We start from the raw sequence: 25,331 nt of genomic DNA, 5'->3' as shown, positions 1-25,331 counted from the left end.
ATTGGAGACAATTCACATCATTTGTTAAAAACCAAAGATTTTCATCAACTCAAAGCTTGACCAACAAAAGGACTTCACTTCAATTGGTCAGAACAAGTGAAACAAGCCAAAAATTCACTTTCAACATAATATTAGTGTTATTATTATTAGAATGCATGCAGTGACAAACACATCCTCACCAAAGAGTCAATTCCCCAGGATTCATGCATTTTATTTTCTTTGCCACTGAAGGTCAATGGAGGTTATGCTTTCACCCCTGTTTGTTTGCCTGCCTGCATCTCAAGACCTTGTTGACGGATGAGTTCCAAGTGCAATTGATAAGAAGGCAATTCGATTTTTGGTTCAAGTTTGAATGAGTGGGATACAAAACAAACTGGTCAGCCTGGTGGAGATGTTCACTCCTCCTAGTGCCATAATACCCCCTGCCACCAGGAGCAGCATTATGCCCTACATATTTATATAGAGAAGTAGTCCTCTCCCACACCCTGAAATAAACTACCTTAAACACCGAACATCCACCAATGTCCCCACACTCCCATCAAAAGTACAACCACTAGTTTTAAACTCATTCCATCCAGCAGTTAAAAAGTGCATAAAAAAAACAGACACAGAGGCAGACTACCAGCATTATCATGTTCATATTACAGCACTGCTATTTAATCAAAGAACCTCTTGTTCATGCAAGAGCTGATACACAAATAGTGGAAGGCAGTCTTTTGAAGTAACTTTTTTAAAAAGGTTACATATCACCGATTACATAGTCTCAAAAGGTACTTCAACACCACGTTTTCAAGGCCACTTCGGACGTCAAGCTTGTGATCACACCCACTTGTCTCAGCCGTATGCTTGCAGGCCTCGGCTGAGTCTTAAAGGGGAACCAAACGCTCAGACCACATCGACACCAATCTATCCCTTGGCGTCAAATGGAAGTAGACCACCAGATCCATTGTGTAAGGGTTACGTATGTTTTAACTCAAAAGGCGAATAATTTTCAATTTTCCACAAATATGCCGAGTCGATGCATCCTTGGTGCTTGTACAGTAAGAGAAACCGAGATGGCATCATGCTATACTAACGGCTGAATATCATCTACTCCTCTGAAAGGATTTTACCGAGGATGAGAAAACTTTCAGGGTTCTATTATTTAGTTATTTAAATTTCAGGGATGCTAAAACTTCTCCATCATCCCCCCCCCAACAATACCCACCATGACCGCACACCCCCTTCCCACTGGGGTGGGAGGGACAACGACATCTCACGGACACAAATGGCATCCTGGGAAAGTATGAAACGGGACAGTTCTGTAATATACAAGATACCTGGTCAGCCTGTGATGGTGGGACAAAGCATTCGTTGTCCATTTTGTCCGCAGTATCAGTGTGCTGGGCGATGACAGGTATGTCTGCTCGAGTAATACAACCGATTTATCAATACAAAATCCTTCCTCTATAAACCATCAACTTAACGAAAAGCAAAACCTACCGAGCTGCAGTGAACATGCGACCAGCATTTTGATTTTATTTATTTATTTATTTTAAACACCTCCATCTTCACTTCCACCTTCTTCCCCTGAATCACTCGCACAAGGCTCCAAATGATACAGCTACACAATTCCCCCAAAAAAGCATTTCCATCATGAATTCTCTCAAACAATTTCTTCAAACTCCCACTGATCAGTTTCAACATGCTGAGAACCTACAGAGTTACTCATGATGGTGGAATCAGTATCTGAATCCGAGCTCGACATGCACGGTTTCTCCATGTAAAGCTGCCCTTTGGATCAAGGAGGATTCAATGTGTGAAGCCACAGGAAAATAGAAAAATACACACCTCAAGGATTTTTGACACCGATTGGCAATATATATATATATATATATATATATATATATATATATATATATATATATATATATATATATATATATATATATATATATATATATATATATATATATATATATATATATATTTTAATTATCTTCCTTTCAAATGAGACTGATTAATGATTCTGAATGGTTTTCAGAAAGAAAGAAAAATATTCGTTTGGGTTCCCCTTAACAAGTTTCCTCCAAGCTCATCTCCCTGCTTATTTCCCCACTGTGGAAGCAATGCTCTGCTCTCCACCTCTTTTTCCTTGCTCTTCCATGAGGCTTGATTACGTCCAAAAATATTGTAAAATACATTTAATTAAATGAACACACTCAGAAGAATGCAGCAGACTACTTTTTCTCATTTAATCAACTTTACAAATCACCATAAAGTCACTCAATTATGACTACTGACCCTCATAATAAACAAATTAGGTCACCCAAATCAAGATTAGATTATTTAGAACCAACAAAAGTACCTGGCTTAGCAACACAGAGTACACCTCCTCCCACCCCTTCCCCTCCCTCCATCCAGGTTCCCAACCCTTCCCCTCCCTCCCTCCCCGAATCCAGGCTCCCACCCCTTCCCCTCCCTCCTTCCGGCTTCCCACCCCTTCCAGTCCCTCCCTCTCGGTTCCCACCCCTCCCTCCAGGTTCCCACCCCTTCCAGTCCCTCCATCCAGGTTCCCACCCCTTCCAGTCCCTCCATCCAGGTTCCCACCCCTTCCAGTCCCTCCATCCAGGTTCCCACCCCTTCCAGTCCCTCCATCCAGGTTCCCCCCCCTTCCAGTCCCTCCATCCAGGTTCCCACCCCTTCCAGTCCCTCCATCCAGGTTCCTACCCCTTCCCATCCCTCCTTCCAGGTTCCCACCCCTTCCCTCCAGGTTCCCACCCATTCCCATCCCAACCTCCCTCTGTCCATCCATCCAGGTTCCCATCCCTTCCCTCCAGGTTCCCACCCCTTCCCATCCATCCAGGTTCCCACCCCTTCCAGTCCCTCCCTCCATTCAGGTTCCCAACCATTCCCCCCCTCCCTCCATCCATGTTTCCACCCCTTCCAGTCCCTCCCTCCATCCAGGTTCCCACCCCTTCCAGTCCCTCCCTCCATTCAGGTTCCCAACACTTCCCCCCCCCTCCCTCCCTCCATTAGTCTGTGTGTACAGCATATCATATTTCCAAGGCAAGGCACTTTTAGCAGGCTGAATCAAAATGGCGGCTATGACCTCTGCGAGGCGATGTTCAGCTGACCAAGGATAAGTCTTTCATGAAGGTAAGCCATTAATTATAATCTTCAAAAGGGGTGTTTAAATGTACCCAAGTACACCGTTTTCATTCATGCGCTCCCTAAGAGTTCCTTAATATGCATGAAAAGATTCAGGCCACTCAGTTTCATGGTTTTGGAGCAATGTAGGACGTGCATATACACACACAGATACAGACTACACAGCGTTGGCCATGAAGTTTTTCCGGTGGTGGTTTTGGGATGTGTTTGACATTGAAAAGCTGTGGCATTATTGCCTCATTGTGGTTACCATTTGCTTGCCTGTGGCAGCACTGCCCGACCCCAAATCCCAATATATACTTTATAGAAGCCTTTGGTGGCCTTAAAATGGAGGTCAAGGCCAACGTGAGGGAGATGATAACTTTGTCCAGATTTTGAAGTGCCCACACCCAAAATTTGGGGCAAGGTGCGACAGTTCAGCCGTGAAAGAATAACTTAAAAGTGCAAGAACAAACACAAACACAAACACAAAACTAGAGGGGGAGCACTCAGGAGAGTGCAAAACCTCCGCTGCCAATACTGCTGGGTCACTCAAGTGAACCTTATATCTTATTCATTAAATATGTCAACAGTGCTGACAGTTATAGTTCTTTTCTCCAACATTTTTTTCGAAACATGTAGAAATGGAAATCACTCAAAACATGTAGAAATGCAAAAAAAAAAAAAATTCTCTACATTTTTTTTGGGGGGTAACAAATTTTTTTTGGGGGGGGGTTGGAAATCACTTAAAACATGTAGAAATGCAAAAAAATTTCTCTAAATTTTTTTTGGGGGAGGTAATTTTTTTTTTGGGGGGGGGGTTGGAAATCACTTAAAACATGTAGAAATGCAAAAAAAAAAAATTATTTCTCTAACAATTTTTGGGGGAGGTTGGAAATCACTCAAAACAAGTAGAAATGCAAAAAAAAAAATTCTCTACATTTTTTTTGGGGTAAATTTTTTTGGGGGGGGGGGTTGGAAATCACTTAAAACATGTAGAAATGCAAAAAAAAATTCTCAATTTTTTTTTGGGGGGGGTTGGAAATCACTTAAAACATGTAGAAATGCAAAAAAAAATTTCTCTAACAATTTTTGGGGGGTTGGAAATCACTCAAAAGATGTAGAAATGCAAAAAAAAAAAAAATTCTCTACATTTTTTTTGGGGGGTAACAATTTTTTTTGGGGGGGGGTTGGAAATCACTTAAAACATGTAGAAATGCAAAAAAAATTTTTTTCTCTAACAATTTTTTGGGGGGTTGGAAATCACTCAAAACATGTAGAAATGCAAAAAAAAAAAAAATTCTATAAATTTTTTTTTGGAGGGGGTTGGAAATCACTTAAAACATGTAGAAATGCAAATATATATATATATATATATATATATATATATATATATATATATATATATATATATATATATATATCAAAATTTTGTTGAAAAAAAGTTGCAAATTTTTTTTCTCTAACAATTATTTTTTGGGTGGGGGAGGGTGTTGGAAATCACTTAAAACATGTAGCAATGCAAAAAAAAAATTCTAAATTTTTTTCTCTAAATTTTTTTTTTGGGGGGGTAACAATTTTTTTGGGGGGGGGGTTGGAAATCACTTAAAACATGTAGAAATGCAAAAAAAAAAATTCTCTAAATTTCTTTTTGGGGGGTTGGAAATCACTTAAAACATGTAGAAATGCAAAAAAAAATTCTCTACATTTTTTTTGGGGGGTAACAATTTTTTTTGGGGGGATAACATTTTTTTTTGGGGGGGGGGGTTGGAAATCACTTAAAACATGTAGAAATGCAAAAAATTCTCTAAATTTTTTTGGGGGGGGTAATTTTTTTGGGGGGGGGGATGGAAATCACTTAAAACATGTAGAAATGCAAAAAAAAAAATTTTCTCTAACAATTTTTGGGGGGGTTGGAAATCACTCAAAACAAGTAGAAATGCAAAAAAAAAAAAAAACTCTACATTTTTTTGGGGGGGGTAACTTTTTTTGGGGGGGGGTTGGAAATCACTTAAAACATGTAGAAATGCAAAAAAAAAAAAAAAATTCTCTAAATTTTTTTGGTGGGTTGGAAATCACTTAAAACATGTAGAAATGCAAAAAAAAATTCTAACAATTTTTGGGGGGGGTTGGAAATCACTCAAAACATGTAGAAATGCAAAAAAAAAAATAATTCTCTACATTTTTTTTGGGGGGGTAACAATTTTTTTGGAGGGGGTTGGAAATCACTTAAAACATGTAGAAATGCAAAAAAAACCTCTAAATTTTTTTTGGGGAGGTAATTTTTTTTTGGGGGGGGGGGCGTTGGAAATCACTTAAAACATGTAGAAATGCAAAAAAAAAAATTCTCTCTAACAATTTTTGGGGGGTTGGAAATCACTCAAAACATGTAGAAATGCAAAAAAAAAAAAAAATTCTCTACATTTTTTTTGGGGGGGGGGTAGCAAAATTTTTTTTGAGGGGGGGTTGGAAATCACTTAAAACATGTAGAAATGCAAAAAATATATATATCAAAATTTTGTTGGAAAAAAAAGTTGCAATTTTTTTTTCTCTAAATTATTTTTTGGGTGGGGAGGGGGTTGGAAATCACTTAAAACATGTATAAATGCAAAAAAAAAATTCTCTAAATTTTTTTTGGGGGGGTTGGAAATCACTCAAAACATGTAGAAATGCAAAAAAATAATTCTCTACATTTTTTTGGGGGGGGTAACAATTTTTTTTTTGGGGGGGGGTTGGAAATCACTTAAAACATGTAGAAATGCAAAAAAAATAAAAAAAATAAAAAAAAAATAAAAATTTTGTTGAAAAAAAAGTTGCAAATTTTTTTTTTCTCTAACAATTATTTTTTGGGTGGGGGAGGGGGTTGGAAATCACTTAAAACATGTAGAAATGCAAAAAAAAAAACTTCTCTAACAATTTTTTTCTCTAAATTTTTTTTTTGGGGGGGGGGTTGGAAATCACTTAAAACATGTAGAAATTCAAAAAAAAAAAATTTCTAAATTGTTTTTGGAAGAGTTGGAAATCACTTAAAACATGTAGAAATGCAAAAAAAAAAAAAAATTTCCTCTAACAATTTTTGGGGGGGTTGGAAATCACTCAAAACATTTAGAAATGCAAAAAAAAAAAAATTCTCTAATTTTTGGGGGGGGGGGGTAACAATTTTTTTTAGGGGGGGTTGGAAATCACTTAAAACATGTAGAAATGCAAAAAAAAAAAATTCTCTAAATTTTTTTTTGGGGGGGGGGCATGATCCTTGGATCCTTGGACCATACCTAACCCCCCCCCACCAAGTTTCGTCGAAGAGTTTTTCCGTAATACTGTTCACAAACAAACAAAGGGGTGAAAACAGTGACCTCCATCCATCTTCGAAGATGGCGGAGGTTAAAAATATTTATATAGATTTCGTAAAACAAAGGAATTCCATTTACAACTGTATAGTAAAAATTAACTTGAGTGAAAGATGGTAATGGGCCAAGTTGGCCTCATTTCGTTGTTTAAGTTCCTCTAGGATTGCAAGACCTTGTTACAAGCAGTGTAGTCCCATGGAGGCTGAAGATCTTTTACCTTTCAATTTCCATTCTAAATACAGAAAATAAATATTTAAATGAAATTTACTGGTTCAATTCCAAACAGAACATCGGTATTCAAATGAGCTGATGAAAGCCAAGCTCCGTCCCTCCTCACATCAAACTCGATCACTCAAAAAAGGGTATCATGTCATCTTTTTCACGTCAATTTGATTAAGAATTGAAAGTTTTTATTGTTATTGCGAAGTTGCTCTTCCATATGAAAACTAGAACAGTACTTGGTAGAGGGCATGCTTCCACCAGGCTGAACAGTTTATGCTTTGTGTCCTACTGATAGGCCGGATCTGGATTTGGACCTGCACTAAAATCGAAATCAGCTTATTTATGTCACGTACCCAACTCATCCAACCAAGTTCCATCATAATCCATCCACAACCCTTTGAGATATCATGCTATACTGTACCAGTCAAAAAAGTTTGGACACACATACTCATTCAATTTTTACGATTTTCTACATTATAGAATAATAGTGAAGACATCAAGACTATGAAAAAAAACACATATGGAATCATGTAGTGACCAAAAAAAAAAAAAAAAAAAAAAAAAAAAATGTAAAACAAATCAAAATATATTATATATTTTAGATTAGCCACCCTTTGCCTCTATGACAGCTTTGCACACTCTTGGCATTCTCTCAACCATATTCAAGAGGTAGTCACCTGGAATGCTTTTCCATTAACAGGTGTGCCTTGTTAAAAGTGAATTTGTGGAATTTCTTTCTTTCCTTAATGCGTTTGAGCGACCAGTTGTGTTGTGCCTAGGTAGGGTTGGTATACAGTAAAGAGCTCTATTTGGTGAAAGACCATTATTGGTTCACGAGAGCCAGCCAGTGACCACTATATTCGTTATGGGTGTGTCTGTCTGTCCCGAGCATAGCTCCGTGGGTTTTGATCCGATCCTGATAAAATTTGGGTGGGAGGTTTGCATCATGATCCAGTTGTACTTTCCTGAGAATGCGCATGCTGCGCCCATTATGGGCGGAGCCACGGCCCAAAAACGCGTTTTTAGCAGGGAGCCGGTTTCCAGTTAAATCTTCTGCGAGGGGGTTTGTCGAATCTGGCAGGGTTTCGGTATTTGGTTAGCCCAATGGCACCTGCATAGCCCCACGGAGCTCAATTTTTCATTTTCGTCCCAAGGTCACGAACTTAGAAAATGTCAAAAAAAAAAAATAAAAATCAATAAATTGGACATCGAGCTCCTTGGATTTTCAACTATTTCGAATGAAGGTTGGGATGCAAATAGTGCTCTTCGAGTACTACAACTTTCATCATTTACGTTTTTACCGATTCCCGCCAGTTTGCCCGTGGCGTCCCCTCGAAGGTCAAAAAAAAAAAAAAAAGGCGAACCGTGTACATTGCTCGTGAACCATCGCCATCTCCAGACTTGTTTGTTTTTAGATCCTTGTGGAGGATCTCCAAGTCTTACTCAAGTTGTTCTTGGACTTTTTTTGTTTCACAGCTACAGTTTTCATTGAAACTTCCTGAAACTTGGCATATATATGTAAAAATACCCTGCGCAGACAGTAACCATCTCCAATTTTGAAAATTCCTCCGAGAAAAAAAAGTTATGACGTCAAAATATCTCCGCTAATGGAAATCGCCTAAAAAATTCTCCGAAACTAGGCAAGCTTTTTGAATTCTGTTTGCGGGAATCGAACAGGGCATGAGCAGAGATGAATTACCGCACATATGATACATCACTATGACGTCATATCAATTTTTACGACGTCATTCCTATTTTTTGTTTCACAACCCAGAGTTTTCATCGGATCTTCGTGAAACTTGCCATGTATATGCAGAAAGACCACGCGCAAGCAGTAACCATCTCCGATTTTGGAAATTCTTCCTTGTAAAAAAGTTGACGTCATAATATCGCCACGAATGGAAATCGCCTATACCATTGTCTTCGAAACTAGGCAAGCTGTTTGAATTTTGTTTGCAGGAATCAAGCCGGGCATTAGCACAGATAATTTATCGCAAACCTGATACATCACAATGACGTCATACTCGTTTTTATGACGTCATCATTAAGAGGACGAGGACCTTGGCTCATTCGAGCTTGTTTTTTAAACCGATTAAACTTCATGATATTTTTGCTGGAATTTTCACAAAAAGCAGAGTGCATTTAAAAGAAAATGGGCAACTTGAAAAGAATAGTCTCTGTTCCTTATAAAGAATGTGTGTGTGTGTGTGTGTGTGTGTGTGTGTGTGTGTGTGTGTGTGTGTGTGTGTGTGTGTGTGTGTGTGTGTGTGTGTGTGTGTGTGTGTGTGTGTGTGTGTGTGTGTGTGTGTGTGTGTGTGCGTGTGCGTGTGCGTGTGCGTGTGCGTGTCATGTGCGAGTTAAACTCGGAAACTCCATGTAATATCTCAACGTAAGCATCTTAGACCTGAGAATGTCAATGTCATGGCAACATTTTCCCAGGGTAAAGGGTGGGGAGGCTTTACTCCTCTCCAAGAGAAAGGGGAAAGAAGGAACCTTTCACAGGTTTCAAGATATTTCCAGGGAGTTTCAAACATGAAATGCCTCCTTTAAAAAAAAAAAAAAAAAGGCATCGACAGGGAGGACATTTTAGAAGGAAACAATTGTGTGTGTGTGTGTGTGTGTGTGTGTGTGTGTGTGTGTGTGTGTGTGTGTGTGTGTGTGTGTGTGTGTGTGTGTGTGTGTGTGTGTGTGTGTGTGTGTGTGTGTGTGTGTGTGTGTGTGTGTGTGTATAGAGGCCAGGGCACTCATTTTGCATTCTCATTACAAGTGGGAATGACAAGACAATACATATTTCTACTTTATGGAGGTGGGAGGCACTTCAATATTGCAGAGTCTATTTGCTAGCATTTCAAATAACACGAGTTATATGGAAAAAAAAAAATTATAATAATAAATAAAAAAAGGCATCATGTTCGCGATTTTTGAAAAAAAAGCACAAGAGTTCAGTTACCATCACATATGACTTCGGAAATAAAGTTTTATGTTTAGTACTTTTCACTTTTATCCATCACTGAAAATTGGGATGAGGGTGTTATTTCGTCTTCTTTACCAATTTCAAGTTTAAAATGCACATCGTTGTGATGTTGCAAAACATGAAAAGATATATGCAGTTCAAATTTCAGTAAAAGGCTCAGCAGTCAGGCAGCAAGGAAGCAGGAGGACAAGAACGCATGGATGCACCACGGTAGGACAATGGTGACATGGGATCAGCAGGTGTAGAAAAGCTCAAAGGTAGAAATGACACACAGAGATCTCAATTCTACCTTTGAGCTTTTCAATACCTCATAACAGGCAGTGGACTTGAAGGTCTGGAGAGAACACAATAAATACAAGGGAAAATTCTCATTACACAAACAAGCTCCTGGATGAACTTTAGACATTGAAAATTAAGCAACCCACAAATCAATGCAGTGCATAAGGATAGACGGGTGACAGGGAACCAACTTTATCAAAACTTATGCATCTACAACAAGCAGCATAAAAACAAACAATTAGGTCCCCATTCAATATGTTCATCACAATACTACTTTAACGATCCCAATTATTTCCACCTTTTTGCAGGGCTGGCTCGGAACATTTTTGACCCATAGTTGGGTCATGCACATTTTTGACCCATGCACATGGTTGGGGGGGGGGGGGAGGGCAAATCATCCTTGAGCAACACCAGCAATAATCTCACTTAAAGCCATTCAATTCCAGCACCGGTTTTGGTTGAATACTGAAATCAACATTACAATTGAAGAACATGTCTTCATGATGAGAACAATCTTCCCTCACAAGGTCAAGAAATCATGAAAATAAAATAAAATAAAATAGACCATGCTTCAAAACAGCAGTCAACAAAAGCATTTTCCCACAAATTTGATCATATACGAGTGACTAGTGAAAACAGAACCTTGATTTAAAGCCACAGAGTACAATTTGACCAATTCAACCACAGATTCTAAAAATGCTTATCTACCCCTCAAAGATGTGCTGCTTTGTTCGTAAGCTTGAACAGCATGGCAATTGATAATCCCCAGCAAGATGAGCCTTGAACACTAATCAGATTAATGAGCCTTTATCTCAGAGAGAAGAAGAGAGAAGAGAGGCATCAATGTTTGCACAACATTCATGTATGCAATGACTTTTGATGCTAGAAAAACAAGCTTTCAAAATAAGTCAACAATAATTATTTGCAAACAGTCTGAAGCCACGACACAAAAGGTGCGATATTAACTTTCATGATCATAGCAGGTACACTGCCTGGCTCGCAAACATGACATACAATGCAAGATTATTTTCAAAGTTTCCCCTGGCACCCACACTTCAGAATTCAACAAGAGTGATAATTGCTTTGCAATACATATTCCCTACCGGCCCCAAAGAAATCCTACACCCCACAGTGTTTGTGTCTATTCGGAAAAATAAAAGGAAAAGCAATTTTCATTCACTGATACCTTTTGTACACCAGAAACCAATAAAGACAACTCGGACAACAAACAGAACATAAAAATTAGTTTGTTTTAACGCACGCTCGAGCCGACACGGGAGGCAAAATGAAGAAGAAGAACCTTTATGACCCACCATGTTTTGTTCGTTCCTTGGCTTTACCGATCTCATATTAAAAATAACAATGCACATCCATGAAGCAAAAACATGCGTACAGCTTATGTGCATACATAATGCATTGTGATTATATACCTGAGATCATTCCAATTGCACTGGGCCATGGACTAACACCCAGGACTAAGGCCTGAGGCTTGCCGATCTGTGCAGTTTCATGCAATGGTGGTGCATGAACCCCCGAGCGATTGTGAGGGCTCCCACCTTGAACTGATGAGTTTAGTTTCAGAACAATCAGCCAGGTGATAAGGGAAGAGTATCAAAAATAGCAAAAAGTAGACAGACAGACACCCATTTTCTAGTTAAGCTCTGAGAAATAAGATGAGATGACCTAAAAAAATACGTTGGAGGCTAAGACAACCTTCAGATGACTCACAAGCTTGGGAAAAGTTGGTGAAATCAAGATTAAAAAATAAATTAACACAATAACTCATACAGCTGTTAAACTCTCACGTGCAGATATTAAAGTTTATTTGCAAGTCAAGGACGTAATCTGTGCCAATTTCTCATCCATTTACTTCTTGTATCTGCAAGTTCTTTTTGAAATTTGTTTCTAAATCTGTGCCAAATCCAACTTGTTTCTAATCCTAACCTTTCTGGTGAAACTACCCACATCTGGAATCACTGGTCACCTCCATTCGTTCCTCTTTTTCCCCCCACCTGTGAAACCAACTTCCACATTCTCTTCCCTCCAGGTTTTCAAGGCAGCTGTTCACCACAATCTCAGATCGTCCACACTCGAAAAACCATGATCTTTTCTACCATTCTTAACCCCTCCCCCACCCCAATCCCTCATCCTTCCAAATTTGCAGTTTTTCCCTCAGAATTTCCTTCTGGATCCATTTTGTCCACCCTGTGCATCCTCTTCTGCCCCCCATTCCTCCCCACACTCATTATTTGTTAAAGTCTGCCTCTATCTTGGCCTTAAACTCTGCTGTTGTCAAGAAGGAAGATTTTAAGAGCTCCAGGGCAAACCATGATCTGAAAACTGGATGTCAAAATAATTTTATATATAAATAAATAAACAAACGTATCCATTTGCTTGACAAGTAAAAACACATCTTGCACTCCCACCCCACACACCCAGAAAACCTGCCACCTTTAGAAGTGCTGAGAAACAGGTTGGCATAACCGTGGGAATTAAAATGGCTCTGAAGCCATTTCTGCCTGCAGTACACCATTCCCTCCCTCCACACATTGAAGTAGTCATGTTGAAGCCACAAGATCATATTTAGTAAGGTTAAAAACCAGTGTACAATACAAGGCTAATAAAGCCAGTAGAGTGAAGAAAGCCACAGAGGTTACAAGTCACCACAACCACCACAAACTTCTTTCCAATCAGCATTTTGGCAGAAAGGTGTTCTCTGGAGAGTCATTAGATTCCATCCACAAGGATGAAGAGTTGATTTTTGTTTGAACAAATTCAACATTTTATAGGAAAGCAATGGGTCGATAAACCACAAAGCAGATTAAGGTTGGACCACAAAATGCACGATGTTGCAAATATTACAAATGTGTTCGAGATCAACAAAACGAGAGCAAAGTCGATGGCACGCCATCGCAAGTTCCCACACATGATCCAATATCAAATTTTGAGTTTATATTAAAAATAAAAATTCTGTTTTGACCCCTGTGACCCTCAGTCCCCATCCCCTGGAGCATGGACCAGGATCAAATCCAAAAAAATCATTGTACATTTCATGCATTCCCCAATGTTGATTGCACATACAAAGTTTCATTAAAAAAAAAAAAGTTTATCCCCATGTTAAAAAACAAACAGGGATGGGGGTTCTGGATATCGTAATGGGCTCCGTCTGTCCATCACGATATCTCCTCCTAAACGGTTGCGCAAAATTCAAACTTGGTTATGATTACCACGTGGAACGAATTTGCAAGAACAGTATCATTTTTGGCTCCACCCCCTGGGGCAGAGTCAAAAGGTCAAATGCCAAAAAAAAAAAAAAAAAAAAATAATAATAATAATAAAATTTATGCAATTGCAGGCACATTTTTAAACATTTTAAAAAATGAAACCTGGGATATGCAATCAACATTGGGGGACACATGCAATATGTATCTCTTTTTTATTGGACCCCCAGTTCACACCCCAAGGGGTGAGGACTTGTGGTCACAGGGGTCAAAACAGGGGGGGACAAAAAATTAATTATTTAAATTCAAAATTTGATATTGGGTCATTCCTGGTGGAACTTTTTGCCATTACACGCCATCGACTTCGCTCTCATGTTTAATATTCAGCATAGTCATGTCATTGTCACATTTGTCAACTCTTGTTATTCTATTCACCAAAATCGTCAGGATGGTAAAACAATCATCTTTATGCCATCAGTGCATTCCGTATGTAGCTATTTCACATTGTATTCAATGCTTGGCCCATTATAATTACTCACATATTACTATCCGTGATCATTATGATCAATATCATTACTATATAGCCTTGGCTTTTCATTTTGTTATACTTCCATTACATAAACGAGATCATGTTGCATTTGCTCATCATTACTAAAACGAACACCTTTTACGCTTAACAGATCAAAATATCTCCATCAATTCACCGTAATACAAATTACAAACACGTAGCAATACTCGAGTGAAAAAAAAAAATACACCTTCAGACAACATGGCCATATTTTCACACAATCCCGATGCTCGATTTATTGGTGTAGGATAAAAGGAGCGCATCAGATAAGTGTGACCCGGGAACCCCACCAAGCTCCCTATTCCACTTCCAGAACCCTAAAGGGGAACATGGCACAAACCATCGTTTGGAGTACGAGCTCTTCAAAGTCAGAATATGGTGAATCAAAATTGATACAACTTTCAATTTGAATAATCATCTTGTGGAGCAAAACAACCTATTCACTGGAAAAGGATCATGAAGAGAATACTGTACGACAGTCAACACGAGAAATTTGAGGGAACACGTTGAGCTTAGAAGGCAGAGGTAGGTAGGTGTGTGTTTATACACACACACACACACACACACACACACACACACACACACACACACACACACACACACACACACACACACACACACACACACACACACACACACACACACACACACACACACACACACACACACACACACACACACACACACACACACACACACACACACACACACACACAGGCCTGAAAGTCACTTTACCCCTTCCCAGTGAAGCATTGTTCTTGAACTCTTAATATACAGATTTCATTTTCCAGTACTTACAATAATTAATTTGTCATTGTATCTGAATGTGATCCATCATTCTTCTGAGTCAGTGTTTCCGCATACCATAGCGGGTGAGGGCGAGGACAGAGGGGAAGGGACGTAGGGAAGTGCGAGAAATTTATCGGGGGTAAAGTAACTTTTGGGCTACCCTGTATAAATATTTTAATTATTTATTTATTCTCAAAGTCAGATGAGCAAGTTATATTTTTGTCACAGAAAGTGAAAACGTATCTTTTGAGAAATGATTGTTCATTTTGATTGCGTAAAGATACAGACTTGGTATTAGGAAATTTAAGGCTTTCATAATAATTTCACAACTTTCAATTTTCCTTGAAGTTACCCCTTCCTGTAGAGCAGGTCGCAGACGTAACTATCACACTAATGTAGCTGCTGCTTGCATTTTCCACAAAGCTCAGCAGTACATCAGACTATATAGGCACACACATTCACCGAATGGGAAATTCACCGTGGGAAACGAATTTGTTTGTACCTTCCACCATGTTCATTGAAAGTGTGAACTTTGTTTTGATAGATCGACAGGATCAGCAAAGAGATAAAACCAGGCTGAGTCATGGTTGATCTCAGGTAAAATTGCAACAGTCATTGTAGTGCACTGAAAGTGCGCTGCAATGGCAGTCATAGCTTTAAGTGGATGACGTAACACTTGCAAAGCTTCACCACCTGTGGGATCATCGGCTTCATCCCCTTTCAAGTGATGCAATTTACGATTTCAGGAATCTGAATTGCATCGTCAACGTCAAAGATTTTCCAACACTGGGAGCTGGGATACCACAGGAAACACGTCCAAGTCAGGTGCAAAGTGTGCAGTTACACGGTGTAACAACTCGTGAGACGAGCCGTTTCCTTCCCAGGAACATTAAAGTCAATCTTCAGTGGGTGTCAGCACTGACAGACTCTTTGATGGTATCCGCTCCTCCAGGCCGAACAGGGCATTACCCAATGCATCATACCAAATGCTGTGACAAATGTCCTCGGGCACCTCTCAGAAATGGGGTTCTCAGATGGAATACAGTCGTGGCACTCGGGCATGCAGACGGCATTTATCACTATGTACAGTACTCACGAGCCGGCCAATGGCGCTCTTTACCTCACTTCCTCGTTAAACATTTTAGATTGGCAGGAATTTCTGACAAACATTGTTTGTTTGAACAATTATAATCATTCCCCCCTTCCTGACCCCTCAGATCACCACCCGGGTTCACGACCGCACACGATTACCTCTTTATTCTGGGGGGGGGGGTTACATCCTATTTGGGCTTCCCAAACATCGTTTTGGTTTTTTTTGGGGGGGGGAAGAGGGCACCCCACCCAGCTCACTATTCCACTTCCAGAACCTTAAACTGGAGACAATTTACATTCTAAAGTAGACAGTTGTGGAAAGGTGGGGGGGGGGGTTGTGATGGCTATTTTATGATCAGACTCCCCCAACCTCTTCTAAAACACACAATAGCTTCGTTTCCACGATACAAAATTCAAGTGAATCTATTTCTAAGGAATGCACTGAGGGTTGAGGGAAGGGGTTGAGGTTGATGGGCTGGTTAATTTGATGGGGAACCCCGTCCTCTCTGCCAAACACAGATGATTGGAGAGAAGGAGTGAGGGGAGTGGGGGGGGGGCTTTAGAAGTGATGCACTGATGGGGGTGTCGGGGGGGGGGGTGGAATAAGAGGAAGAGCATTATGGTGGGGAGGGAGATGAAACAAATACACCTCAAAAAGACAATCAAAACCATTTCTGTGATCAACGAAGCTTGATTGCAGGATATCCAGCTGAATTATACATCTTCAATATCCATATCAAGACGAGCTTTACAGTGTACAAAAACACATACACCGCCTTAAAAAACAAACAAAAAAAAAACAAACTTCACAATTCATAACACCTGCACGGACGGACATAGTTCACGAGCCGCCAAAATCTCAAGAAAACCGACCAATTACAAAAAAAAATTCACCACACGGAAAAAAAAAAACCAAAAAAAGGCGCCAAATTTTCACATTTGAATATTAAAAGCAAAAAACACGTGCAAGCCGAAGAATACGAATTTCTCCAAGTTTTAACACCGCCGTATATCCCCAAAAGTTAGACACCCACTAGTCTTTAACCGATTTTAACGGCACCAAACATTTTAACTCTATAAACACGCATCGAGACTCGAACCACGTACGGACGTACCGGCCATGCGAACTTGAAGCGGACCGAGACGCGGCCCACGTTGTCTCCAGTCAGCCGACTCAAATCAAAGTCGTTCCCACCGACGACGCCCGTCGATCCATTTCCCAGCACGCAGGGAGGAACACGCGTCACCCTCGAGGAGACCCAGGTCCGGGCCAGGCAGACCATGAACATCGTGTCGCACTCGCGAGCACATCGCGCCAGACCTCGCGGCCGCGTTCCGTCGCAGCAACGACCGTCGCGAAGCTCCCCGTACGGATTACTGAAGCGCAAAATCTGCAGTTCGAAGGTTCCGGATCCGAGGGACACCTGCGCGGTCGGGGAGGGACGCACGCACGCACGAGTCGCGAGATTAGACGGCACGAAAAACTGGAACAAAAATTCGTACTTCAAATGGAATTCCAAATTCGTACTTAAATTCCACTCGAAATTCGTACCTGTACCCATGAAGCGAGTATCAAAAGTAAACGTCGATCCATGGCTCGTCCTCGTACCTTCTCTTTCCCACACCGAGCTTATCAATTAAGATTTCTCGACTCAATCAACGCCTCTGTTGCCACTCTCGGTGGGGTAAATTTAAATGATGTCGATGATGTCGATGCGGACCGATTCCACAGCGACGCCACGAACCCATGGAGGGTTAGCAGAGTTGGGATCGCGAGGAGCACACGAGAGCTCGTTTGCTCGCATCACCTCGGCAATGAGAACAACCAAGTACGAACAGCTGAACGTCACGTCACGCCCTCCGGTGGTTCGGTCGGGAAATTGGTGTCTCGGAATTTGTTTTTTTGTTTTTTTTTAAATTTATTTCCTTTTGTTCGCCTGAACCAATGACGTTGGTATTCCCTCAAATATACTGCACGTAATGGATCATCCATCATCCATCATCCATCATCCATCATCCATCATCCATCATCCATCATCCATCATCCGGTATTCTCCTTTGGTGTTCTTCTCCACATTTCACTCCATTTCTTTTCTTATCTCGTACTTCTTATCACAATGTCCTGTTATAATTATATGATGTCTTGCCATAATTCTTTGATGTCCTGGAATAATTATATGATACTATGCACGAATTCTATGATGTCCTGCAGGAATTATATGATGTCCTGTAATAATTATATGATGTCCTGTAATAATTATATGAAGTCCTGCAGGAATTATATCATGTTCTGTAAGAATTATATGATGTCCTCTCGGAATTGTATTATGTGATGCAGGAATTCGATGATGTCCTGAAAGAATTGTATGATGGACCAGTCAAATCTCCTCGTATACTGTATGACTGGATTAGACATCACAACATCTGCCAAAGCATAAACAGATGACCTGACTTTGGTTGCAAAAGGTTCAGAAGGATATCAACAACTCATCAACAAGGTTCAAACTTTCCTTCAGTGGACACAAACCATGAAAGCCAAGCCCACCAGATGCAAGTCCCATGCTATGAAGAAATTTGTTCCAAATGCAGAACAGAAGTGAGGAGGACATGACAATATTTCGCCTATGAAGGCAAATTCGAAATCGATGGGAAGCAGATCACATATATCCACAGTCAACTCATAGGAGTCCTCAAAAAGCTGAAGATTTGAAAGAAGATAATATCAGACAAATGGTCAAGATGAATCTGGTAGCAATGTTACAAATAACTGAGAAAAGTAATCGGATTGGAATCATGAAGATATGAATATACAATATGAATCATGAATATACAACAATGCAATTGTGCCAAATATGACCTGGGCGTTCACCACCTATAACTTCCCAATAACTTGCATTGAGAGAGAGAAGCCTGGTGTTGGCGCAGTGGTTAGGGCAGTGGCTTGGGATCCAAAAGGTCCTGAGTTCAAGCCCCGTTGGGCCACTGAATTAATACACCAGGGGGTTGACTCAGCCTGTCATCCTTCTGAGGGCGGCGAAATGAGTACCAGTGTACTGGGCCGGTGTATACCCTGGTTAAAATAGGTGTACCATATCCCTGTGTTGTAAGAGGTGACCAGGGTTGCGTCAGGAAGGGCATCTGGCGTAAAACATGTGCCAAATCACTATGCGGATCATACGGATGATCCGCTGTGGTGACCCCTAACGGGAGCAGCTGAAAGAAGAAGAAGAAGAAGAAGATGAAGAACTTGCATTGAGAGTCAAGAGTCAATCTGCACCAAGTACCAGAAAAGATAGGCAGGGGTAAGCAGATATACTTCCCACAGTGTCCTCCCTGTACAGAAACAGAAAAAGATACGGTCTACAACTGAAAAGACTTACCACCTTTGTGAAATGTATGCAGGTCACCAAGAACCACCTTTACAAACATTCCAGAGATGGAAAGGCTCAAACACTGTACAGAGAGTGTTTATAAACAAAGAAAAACAAGGTTAGGTGGAATGGTGTGAAAGAGTTAGAATGAAAGGAGCGACACCTTATCCTGAATGAGATGTGCAGAGGTCAAACTGATTGAGCAGGTTCGGGCTACAGGAAAAACCAAATGCTGATACGAGACATGACCAGAAGAGAACACAGGAAATTCCTGAATAATTTGGTAAAGGACATCAATGAGGAAGACATGTTGGTCTACCTGTATGGATGTGCAAAACAAGGATAGCGGTTAAGATGGGATTCTGTCATCCAGACGGAAATGTCATGGAAGAATCTCCTCTATGTATGGACACTGGAACTGCTGTCATTTTACATCAACGTAATCCATGACCAACTTCCTTCTGCAGCTAATCTATGATTGTGGGGAAAAACCAACCTCGGATTGTGTGAACTGTGCCATCATCATCACTGCATACTGCTCCACATCTTAAATGGTTGCAGCAACTGACGTCGCCAGGCATCAATTTACATTTTTCTGCAAAAGTACTCCTATTCCCATGTCTGAGGCATCAAGGAAGAGCAGAGTGTTGCTTCAGCCTTGGGATGAACAAGAAATGTGGCTTCAGCAACCTCACCTTCATCTCTTAGAAGGCAGACAATTCTTTTTCATCAAGGATGATAGGCTGATTTTTAGCTTATCTGGAATTTACATTCCAGATAAGGTATTGTCATCGCACACTGTCCGTCTGTCTCCGTCCGTCCGTCCGTCTCCTTTTTCGACTTCTCTGGCCAAACCGCTGGGGGCCGATCTGGATGAAATTTGTTAGCAACGTTCCTCTTGTGATTGGTAACAGGAATAGCAAAGCTCGTTCTGGTCACATGACTTTAAGTAGGTCAAAATGGCCGACTTAGTAAATTTTGTTAAAATTGCGTAAATTCCTTCAAAAATCTTCTCCTCCATCCCAACCAGTCAGAAGCCTACCAAATTTGGGTGACAACATTAGAACCACGGTCCTAATGTTAAATTGTGGAAGCCATGGTGATCACTTGACCAGAAGTGTGTCAAAATGGCGGTCACGCAAATTCCTTCCAAAATCTTCTTCTCTGGACCCACCAGTCAGAATGCTACCAAATTTGGGTTGCAACATTAGGCTAGGGTAGGGAATTGATTATTTTGCCGAAGTCATGCAGATCACGTGACTGGAAGTGTGTCAAAATGGCCGGCTTGGTCAACTTTTGGGGAAAATCGTATTAATTCCTTAAAATCTTCTCCAGATCCACGAGTCAGAATGCTTCCAAATTTGCGTTTCAACATTAAGCCAGGGCCCAAATAAGCTACAGGTCCAGCGGTCCTTTTTTAGCTTACCTGGAAGTAGTTCCGGGGAGCTTAAGGGATGGTGCCTCGTCCGTCCATCCATCCGTCTATCCACAAATACTTGGAACTTCTTCTCGGAAACTGCATATATGATTTCAATGAAACTTTCCACAATGTTCATCACTGTGTATGTACCAAAGTTTGTTAATGGCATTAAAAAAATCTGGCCTTAAGGAGGTCAATGGGGGTTTCTCCTCAAAATAGGTATTTGCTTTGTTCTCAGAAACTACAAATGCAATTCTGATGAAATTTAACCACAACCTTCATCACCTGGATTGGTACCAAAGTTTGTTCACAGCATTAAATAAATCAGTGAGGGGGTCTACGGAGAGAGTTTATGGGGGTGTTGCCCCCCCCACCCCCCGAAGAGGTATTTGCTTTCTTCTCAGAAACGACACACACAATTCTGATGAAACTTCACTACAACCTTTATCACCCTTGCTCCACCAAAGTTTATTCATGACATTAGAAAAATGGGCATCTAATAGGGTGTAAGGGGGTTGCCCCCCAAAATATGTATTTGCTTTCTTCTACAAAACCACACACACATTTTCAATGAAACTTGACCACAACCTTCACTCCCTGTGATGTACTAACATTTGTTCATGACATTAAAAAAATTGAGGTCAAAAGGGTCTCCAGGGGGGTTGCACCACAAAATATTGTTATGGTTGTGAGGGTAGATGGAGGAATTTAATAGGAAAGTTAGAATTGAATAGAGTTGGTTGGTCCTTGTATGTGTAGGAGACGTCTCAATGTAATTAAGTAGGGAAACTATGAGCTTAAGTGTTAAGTGTCACCACACAGGGGAGGTGGTGCTGTGTTAAATTAGGTACGGTTTCAGGATAAATTCCCCCAGTATGTAATTTCCCCCCTGTGACTTTTCCCTATGTTTTTTTGTATTACAAACCAGCAATGAACCATTACAACCGAGTTGCATGACCAATTCGGAAAAAGCCCTGCCTCCAAGGATGATGGCGGGTGAAGTCACACTCCTGGGGCTGATGATTGATGGGCATGACGTTAGTGGAGGAAGAAGATGAGGGCATAGGAGGCAGGCGATCAGGGAGGATGGGGAAGCAGTTTGTAGTGAGGAGGAATGCACGAGTGAGGAGTGATGGACGCACACAGTCGAGAGAGAACTTAGCTAGGAGATGACCTGGAAGAACAGGGCTTTACGGCTGGCTTTCCTTCGATGCATGAAGAAGATGGAACGATTCTCGTATTCTTGCTGAGGCGATTTGACTCTCATGTCGAAGCGAGACGCTGGCCATAGACTCTTGGCTGGTCATGTGAGATGGGCCTCAAAACCTCGTGTATGTCACTGAAGGGGACGGCGCAATGCTGAGAGCGACGGGTCGGTGAGGACGATCGACACACGAAGAGGCCGCGCGGGGTCTCTGAGCCTTGGTGTTGAATACCGCTCACGAATTCCCGAACGTACATTTGTCCCGCTACGAGAGAGCGACTTGGCACTATTTTGCACACGTCTACATGTGCCGGATGAAGCACCTCGATTCCAAGTTCCACAAAGACCATCTCTGGACCAATATAAGTGCCAGAATAAAGGGAGGATTTGCTTTTATTTTGTATCCCCCATTGCCTGTATTTAAGTCTGTGTGTAGAGATGCCTCGACTTTAGACTGTAGTTTACCTCATGTATTGTCTTCTGAATATTGTCCATTGTAAATATTTGTCTATTTTCATTAAATTCCTGCATTTATTTTGAGGTTGCTGTGTCCGAGTTAATACTTGGACACAGCAATTTTTGTCATGGAGTTCGAGTATAAATCCCTGTGTGCGTCCGTGTATCCGTCTGTGCCTCCGTCGCTCTACTATTACGTTCCACCCATCCCACGTGCATTACAATCTCCAAGGATCAATGTGTCGTCTCCTAAAGAAAACCACTCGGCTATCCGGGCTGGCGTGTTGACCGTCCGTCACCACAATTTGGGTTTTAACCTGGACCACCAGCTCTGCGACTGTGTATTTGCTTTATTCTCCGAAACCACACACACACAATTTCGACCACAACCTGACAAACTTGACCACTACCATCATCACCTGTGATGTACCAAAGATTGTTCACACCATGAAAAAAAATTTGGGGTCAAACGGGGGGGTCGATTGGGGGGTAACCCCCCTCCCCCAAAGTGGGTATTTGCTTTTTTCTCAGAAACTACACACACTATTCTGATGAAATTTGACCACCACCTTCATCACCTAAGATGTCCCAAAGCTTTTCACACCATTAAAATAAAATTGGCGTTTGGGGGAGTCAACGGGGGGGGGGGGAGGGGGATGCCGGTTGCCCCCAAAATATGCATTTACTTTCTTCTCACAAAAGTTTGTTCATGGCATTGACAAAAAATCTATAGCTATTTACTTTCTTCTCCATTACATATTATGTGGGTCATCCATACCCACCAGTGGTTTCCTGGTTATCTTATCCAGCCACTACCAGGTGAACTCCCAGGGATATTATCTCTATGTTTCTCATTCCTTTTATATAGTATGTTCATCAACAGCTGAGATACATCTGCACAGTTAAGGATGAAACACCTGTAAAAATTCACAAGGCCAAGAAACTCCCTCTACTTGTGCAATGATGTGGGTGCAGGAAAGGCTTGTGTGGTCTTGACTTTCTCCTCCAAAGGGCAGATACGGTGTTTGTCTATGACGTGACCAAGGAAGGTGAGTGATGGCACCACAAACTCGCACTTGCTGGGATTGAGGACAATGCCATACTTAACAAGGCGCTCGAAAAATAATTGGAGGTGTGCCTCATCTTCTTCCTCTTTGGGGCTTGCTATTAGCAGATCGTCAAGGTAGGCAAAGACAAAAGGGAGACCATGGATGACATCATCGATTGACCTCTGAAACATCTGTGAAGCATTACGCAAGCTGAATGGCATCCAATCAAACTCGTAGAGCCCCAAAAGTGTTGTGATGTCTGTTTTGTGTATGAGTTGGCTCTATTGGTACGTGGTGATATGCTGTCATGAGGTCTATCTTGGAGAAAACACATGCACCATTGAGGGAGGATGGAAAATCCTGCAAATGGGGTATTGAATAGCAATCAGGAATGGTGCAAATGGTTCGTCAAATGAACGGTAGTCACCACACCCGGTGACTTCTTCGGTACCATATGCAAGGGCAAAGACCAGTTGCTGTCAGATTGTCTTATGATGTCGAGTTCAAGCATGTGCTCGAACTCTGACTTGACGATTTTCAGACGATCTGGGTCAAGGCGCCGTGATCATGCTGCAACTGGAGGTCCATGAGTTACTGTGTGGTGAGTGGTTGAGTGCTTGATCTTATAATCTATGTACATTTGATGAGCAATCTCTGGGTATTCACGAATGAGGGTGTTGTAACATGAAGGAGATGTAGCTTTCATGAACATGGGGCTGATAGAGAGTGTATGATTGATAATTCCCTGCAGAGTAAGGCTGGTTGTGGTGGTTATGAGCTTGTGATGTTTGATTTCCACTAACAGGCCAAACTGGCAAAGAAAATCATCCCTGATGATGGGTGCAGGCAACTCAGGAACCATGAATACCCATTAAAATACTTGTTGTAGTCCAAGATCCACTGTTAAAGATCTCCTCTTCGATGTGGTGATGGGCGAGTGCTTCACTGCCTGCAGCAGAGTTCATGTAGGCTGGCCGTTGCTTTTGTGAAAAGATTGTAAAACACCCACTTCAGCACCAGTATCCACTAAAAATCTGGTACCTGTTGCCTTGTCGGTCATGTAGAATAGGTGACTGCATTTGTCACTGCCAGTCTGACTTGTCGCCGCTCGTCACTAGCGTTGGAATTTCCCTGCTCCGAAGGGTAGTACTGGTATGAGCATAGGCCGTTGCATTTGTGAGCTTTTTCTCTAAGCTTCCAATAGTACCAGCACATCCGTTTGGCGTGTTGGTGGGCGCTTGAGCTGGGATTGTGTCCTCTTGATTGACTTTGAGATAGACCATGCCCTTGGCTTCGACTCCTCTCTTTCCACCTGTAGTTGTGTCGTGAGAGCTTGTATCTGTCTGCTCAAGTTCTCAACCCAACTTAAGTGGGCGCATTCTGTTAATAACCGGCTTGCTTACTGATTACCAAGCACCTTCCTTGATCACTTACTCCACTTGCCAAGCAGTTTGGCAAGCGGCTTGCGAAGCTGTTGATACGAAACGGTTTGCTTGACAAGAGATAGCAAACCACTTGCAAAGGGAACACACCCCATAGGCCTGAAGCCTGAGACCTACATGTACTTTGGCCTTCATAAGACCCGTGATGCCCCTGTCTCTTCACTGGACAGTCGTTGAACAACATCACTTCTATATTGTGACGGTTGTGACCTCGGGAGGACATCGTGCACCCTCCAGGGGAATAAAAGCACACAGACATAGAAGTGAAACAGTTATGTCACAGAATTCTGTTTAAAAATTTAAGTAAATAATATTCACATGATAGATATGCATTGCACGTGTAAGAAGCATAGGTCTTGTTCCTTTTCCCCCTTTCTATCTCTCCCTATATATCTATCTTTATCTCTCTTCCATATAGCACCATTCTCTTTCATTAACTTTCATTACACACCATTGACTTTCATGAGAACACCTACTTTCAAACCCGTTCACTCATTTGCTTGCGGGGGTGGCAAAACAGAAACCCTGGTCACTGGGCGATAGAGGTGGAGACACAAGTTACTGGAAGGGACATGCAAATCTCACCTCCTCCCCCCGCACCTCTCCCATTAGCGTGATGTGACTGAGGCATGGCAAAGCCAATGAGGAGGGACCAGCAATGGGATAAAAGTACATAAAAGTGCAAACGAGCAACATCCATGAGGAAAGAATGAGTGACTGTGAGGAGGGATGAATTGAAGTGCCGAGTACTGAAACGGTAGCCTCAAT

At 41.4% G+C, this 25,331-nt stretch overlaps 1 protein-coding gene across 2 annotated transcripts in view; it reads right to left on the bottom strand.

The window, feature by feature from the left end:
* LOC147032177 (uncharacterized) overlaps window positions 1–17,500 on the bottom strand; it is a 151,951-nt gene extending 134,451 nt beyond the window's left edge. Inside the window, exons 1-2 of one of the 2 annotated variants that reach the window (XM_085869543.1) lie at window positions 17,174–17,500; window positions 16,737–17,045 (exon numbers count right to left, since the gene is read on the bottom strand). In XM_085869543.1, the coding sequence (XP_085725669.1) occupies window positions 16,737–17,045; window positions 17,174–17,215 (351 nt within the window). In that variant the 5' untranslated portion in view covers window positions 17,216–17,500. The remainder of the gene's footprint in view (window positions 1–16,736; window positions 17,046–17,173) is intronic. The other variant, XM_085869542.1, reaches the window with a different exon arrangement.
* Between the last annotated feature and the right edge of the window lie 7,831 nt (window positions 17,501–25,331).

The sequence above is a fragment of the Eptatretus burgeri genome, chromosome 2 (genome assembly GCF_056783735.1).
Source record: "Eptatretus burgeri isolate ZD-2024b chromosome 2, Ebu_testis_v1, whole genome shotgun sequence".
Taxonomy (NCBI): domain Eukaryota; kingdom Metazoa; phylum Chordata; class Myxini; order Myxiniformes; family Myxinidae; genus Eptatretus; species Eptatretus burgeri.
The sequence above is the reverse complement of the archived record's forward strand: the minus strand, read 5'-3'. Positions and strand labels throughout refer to the sequence as shown.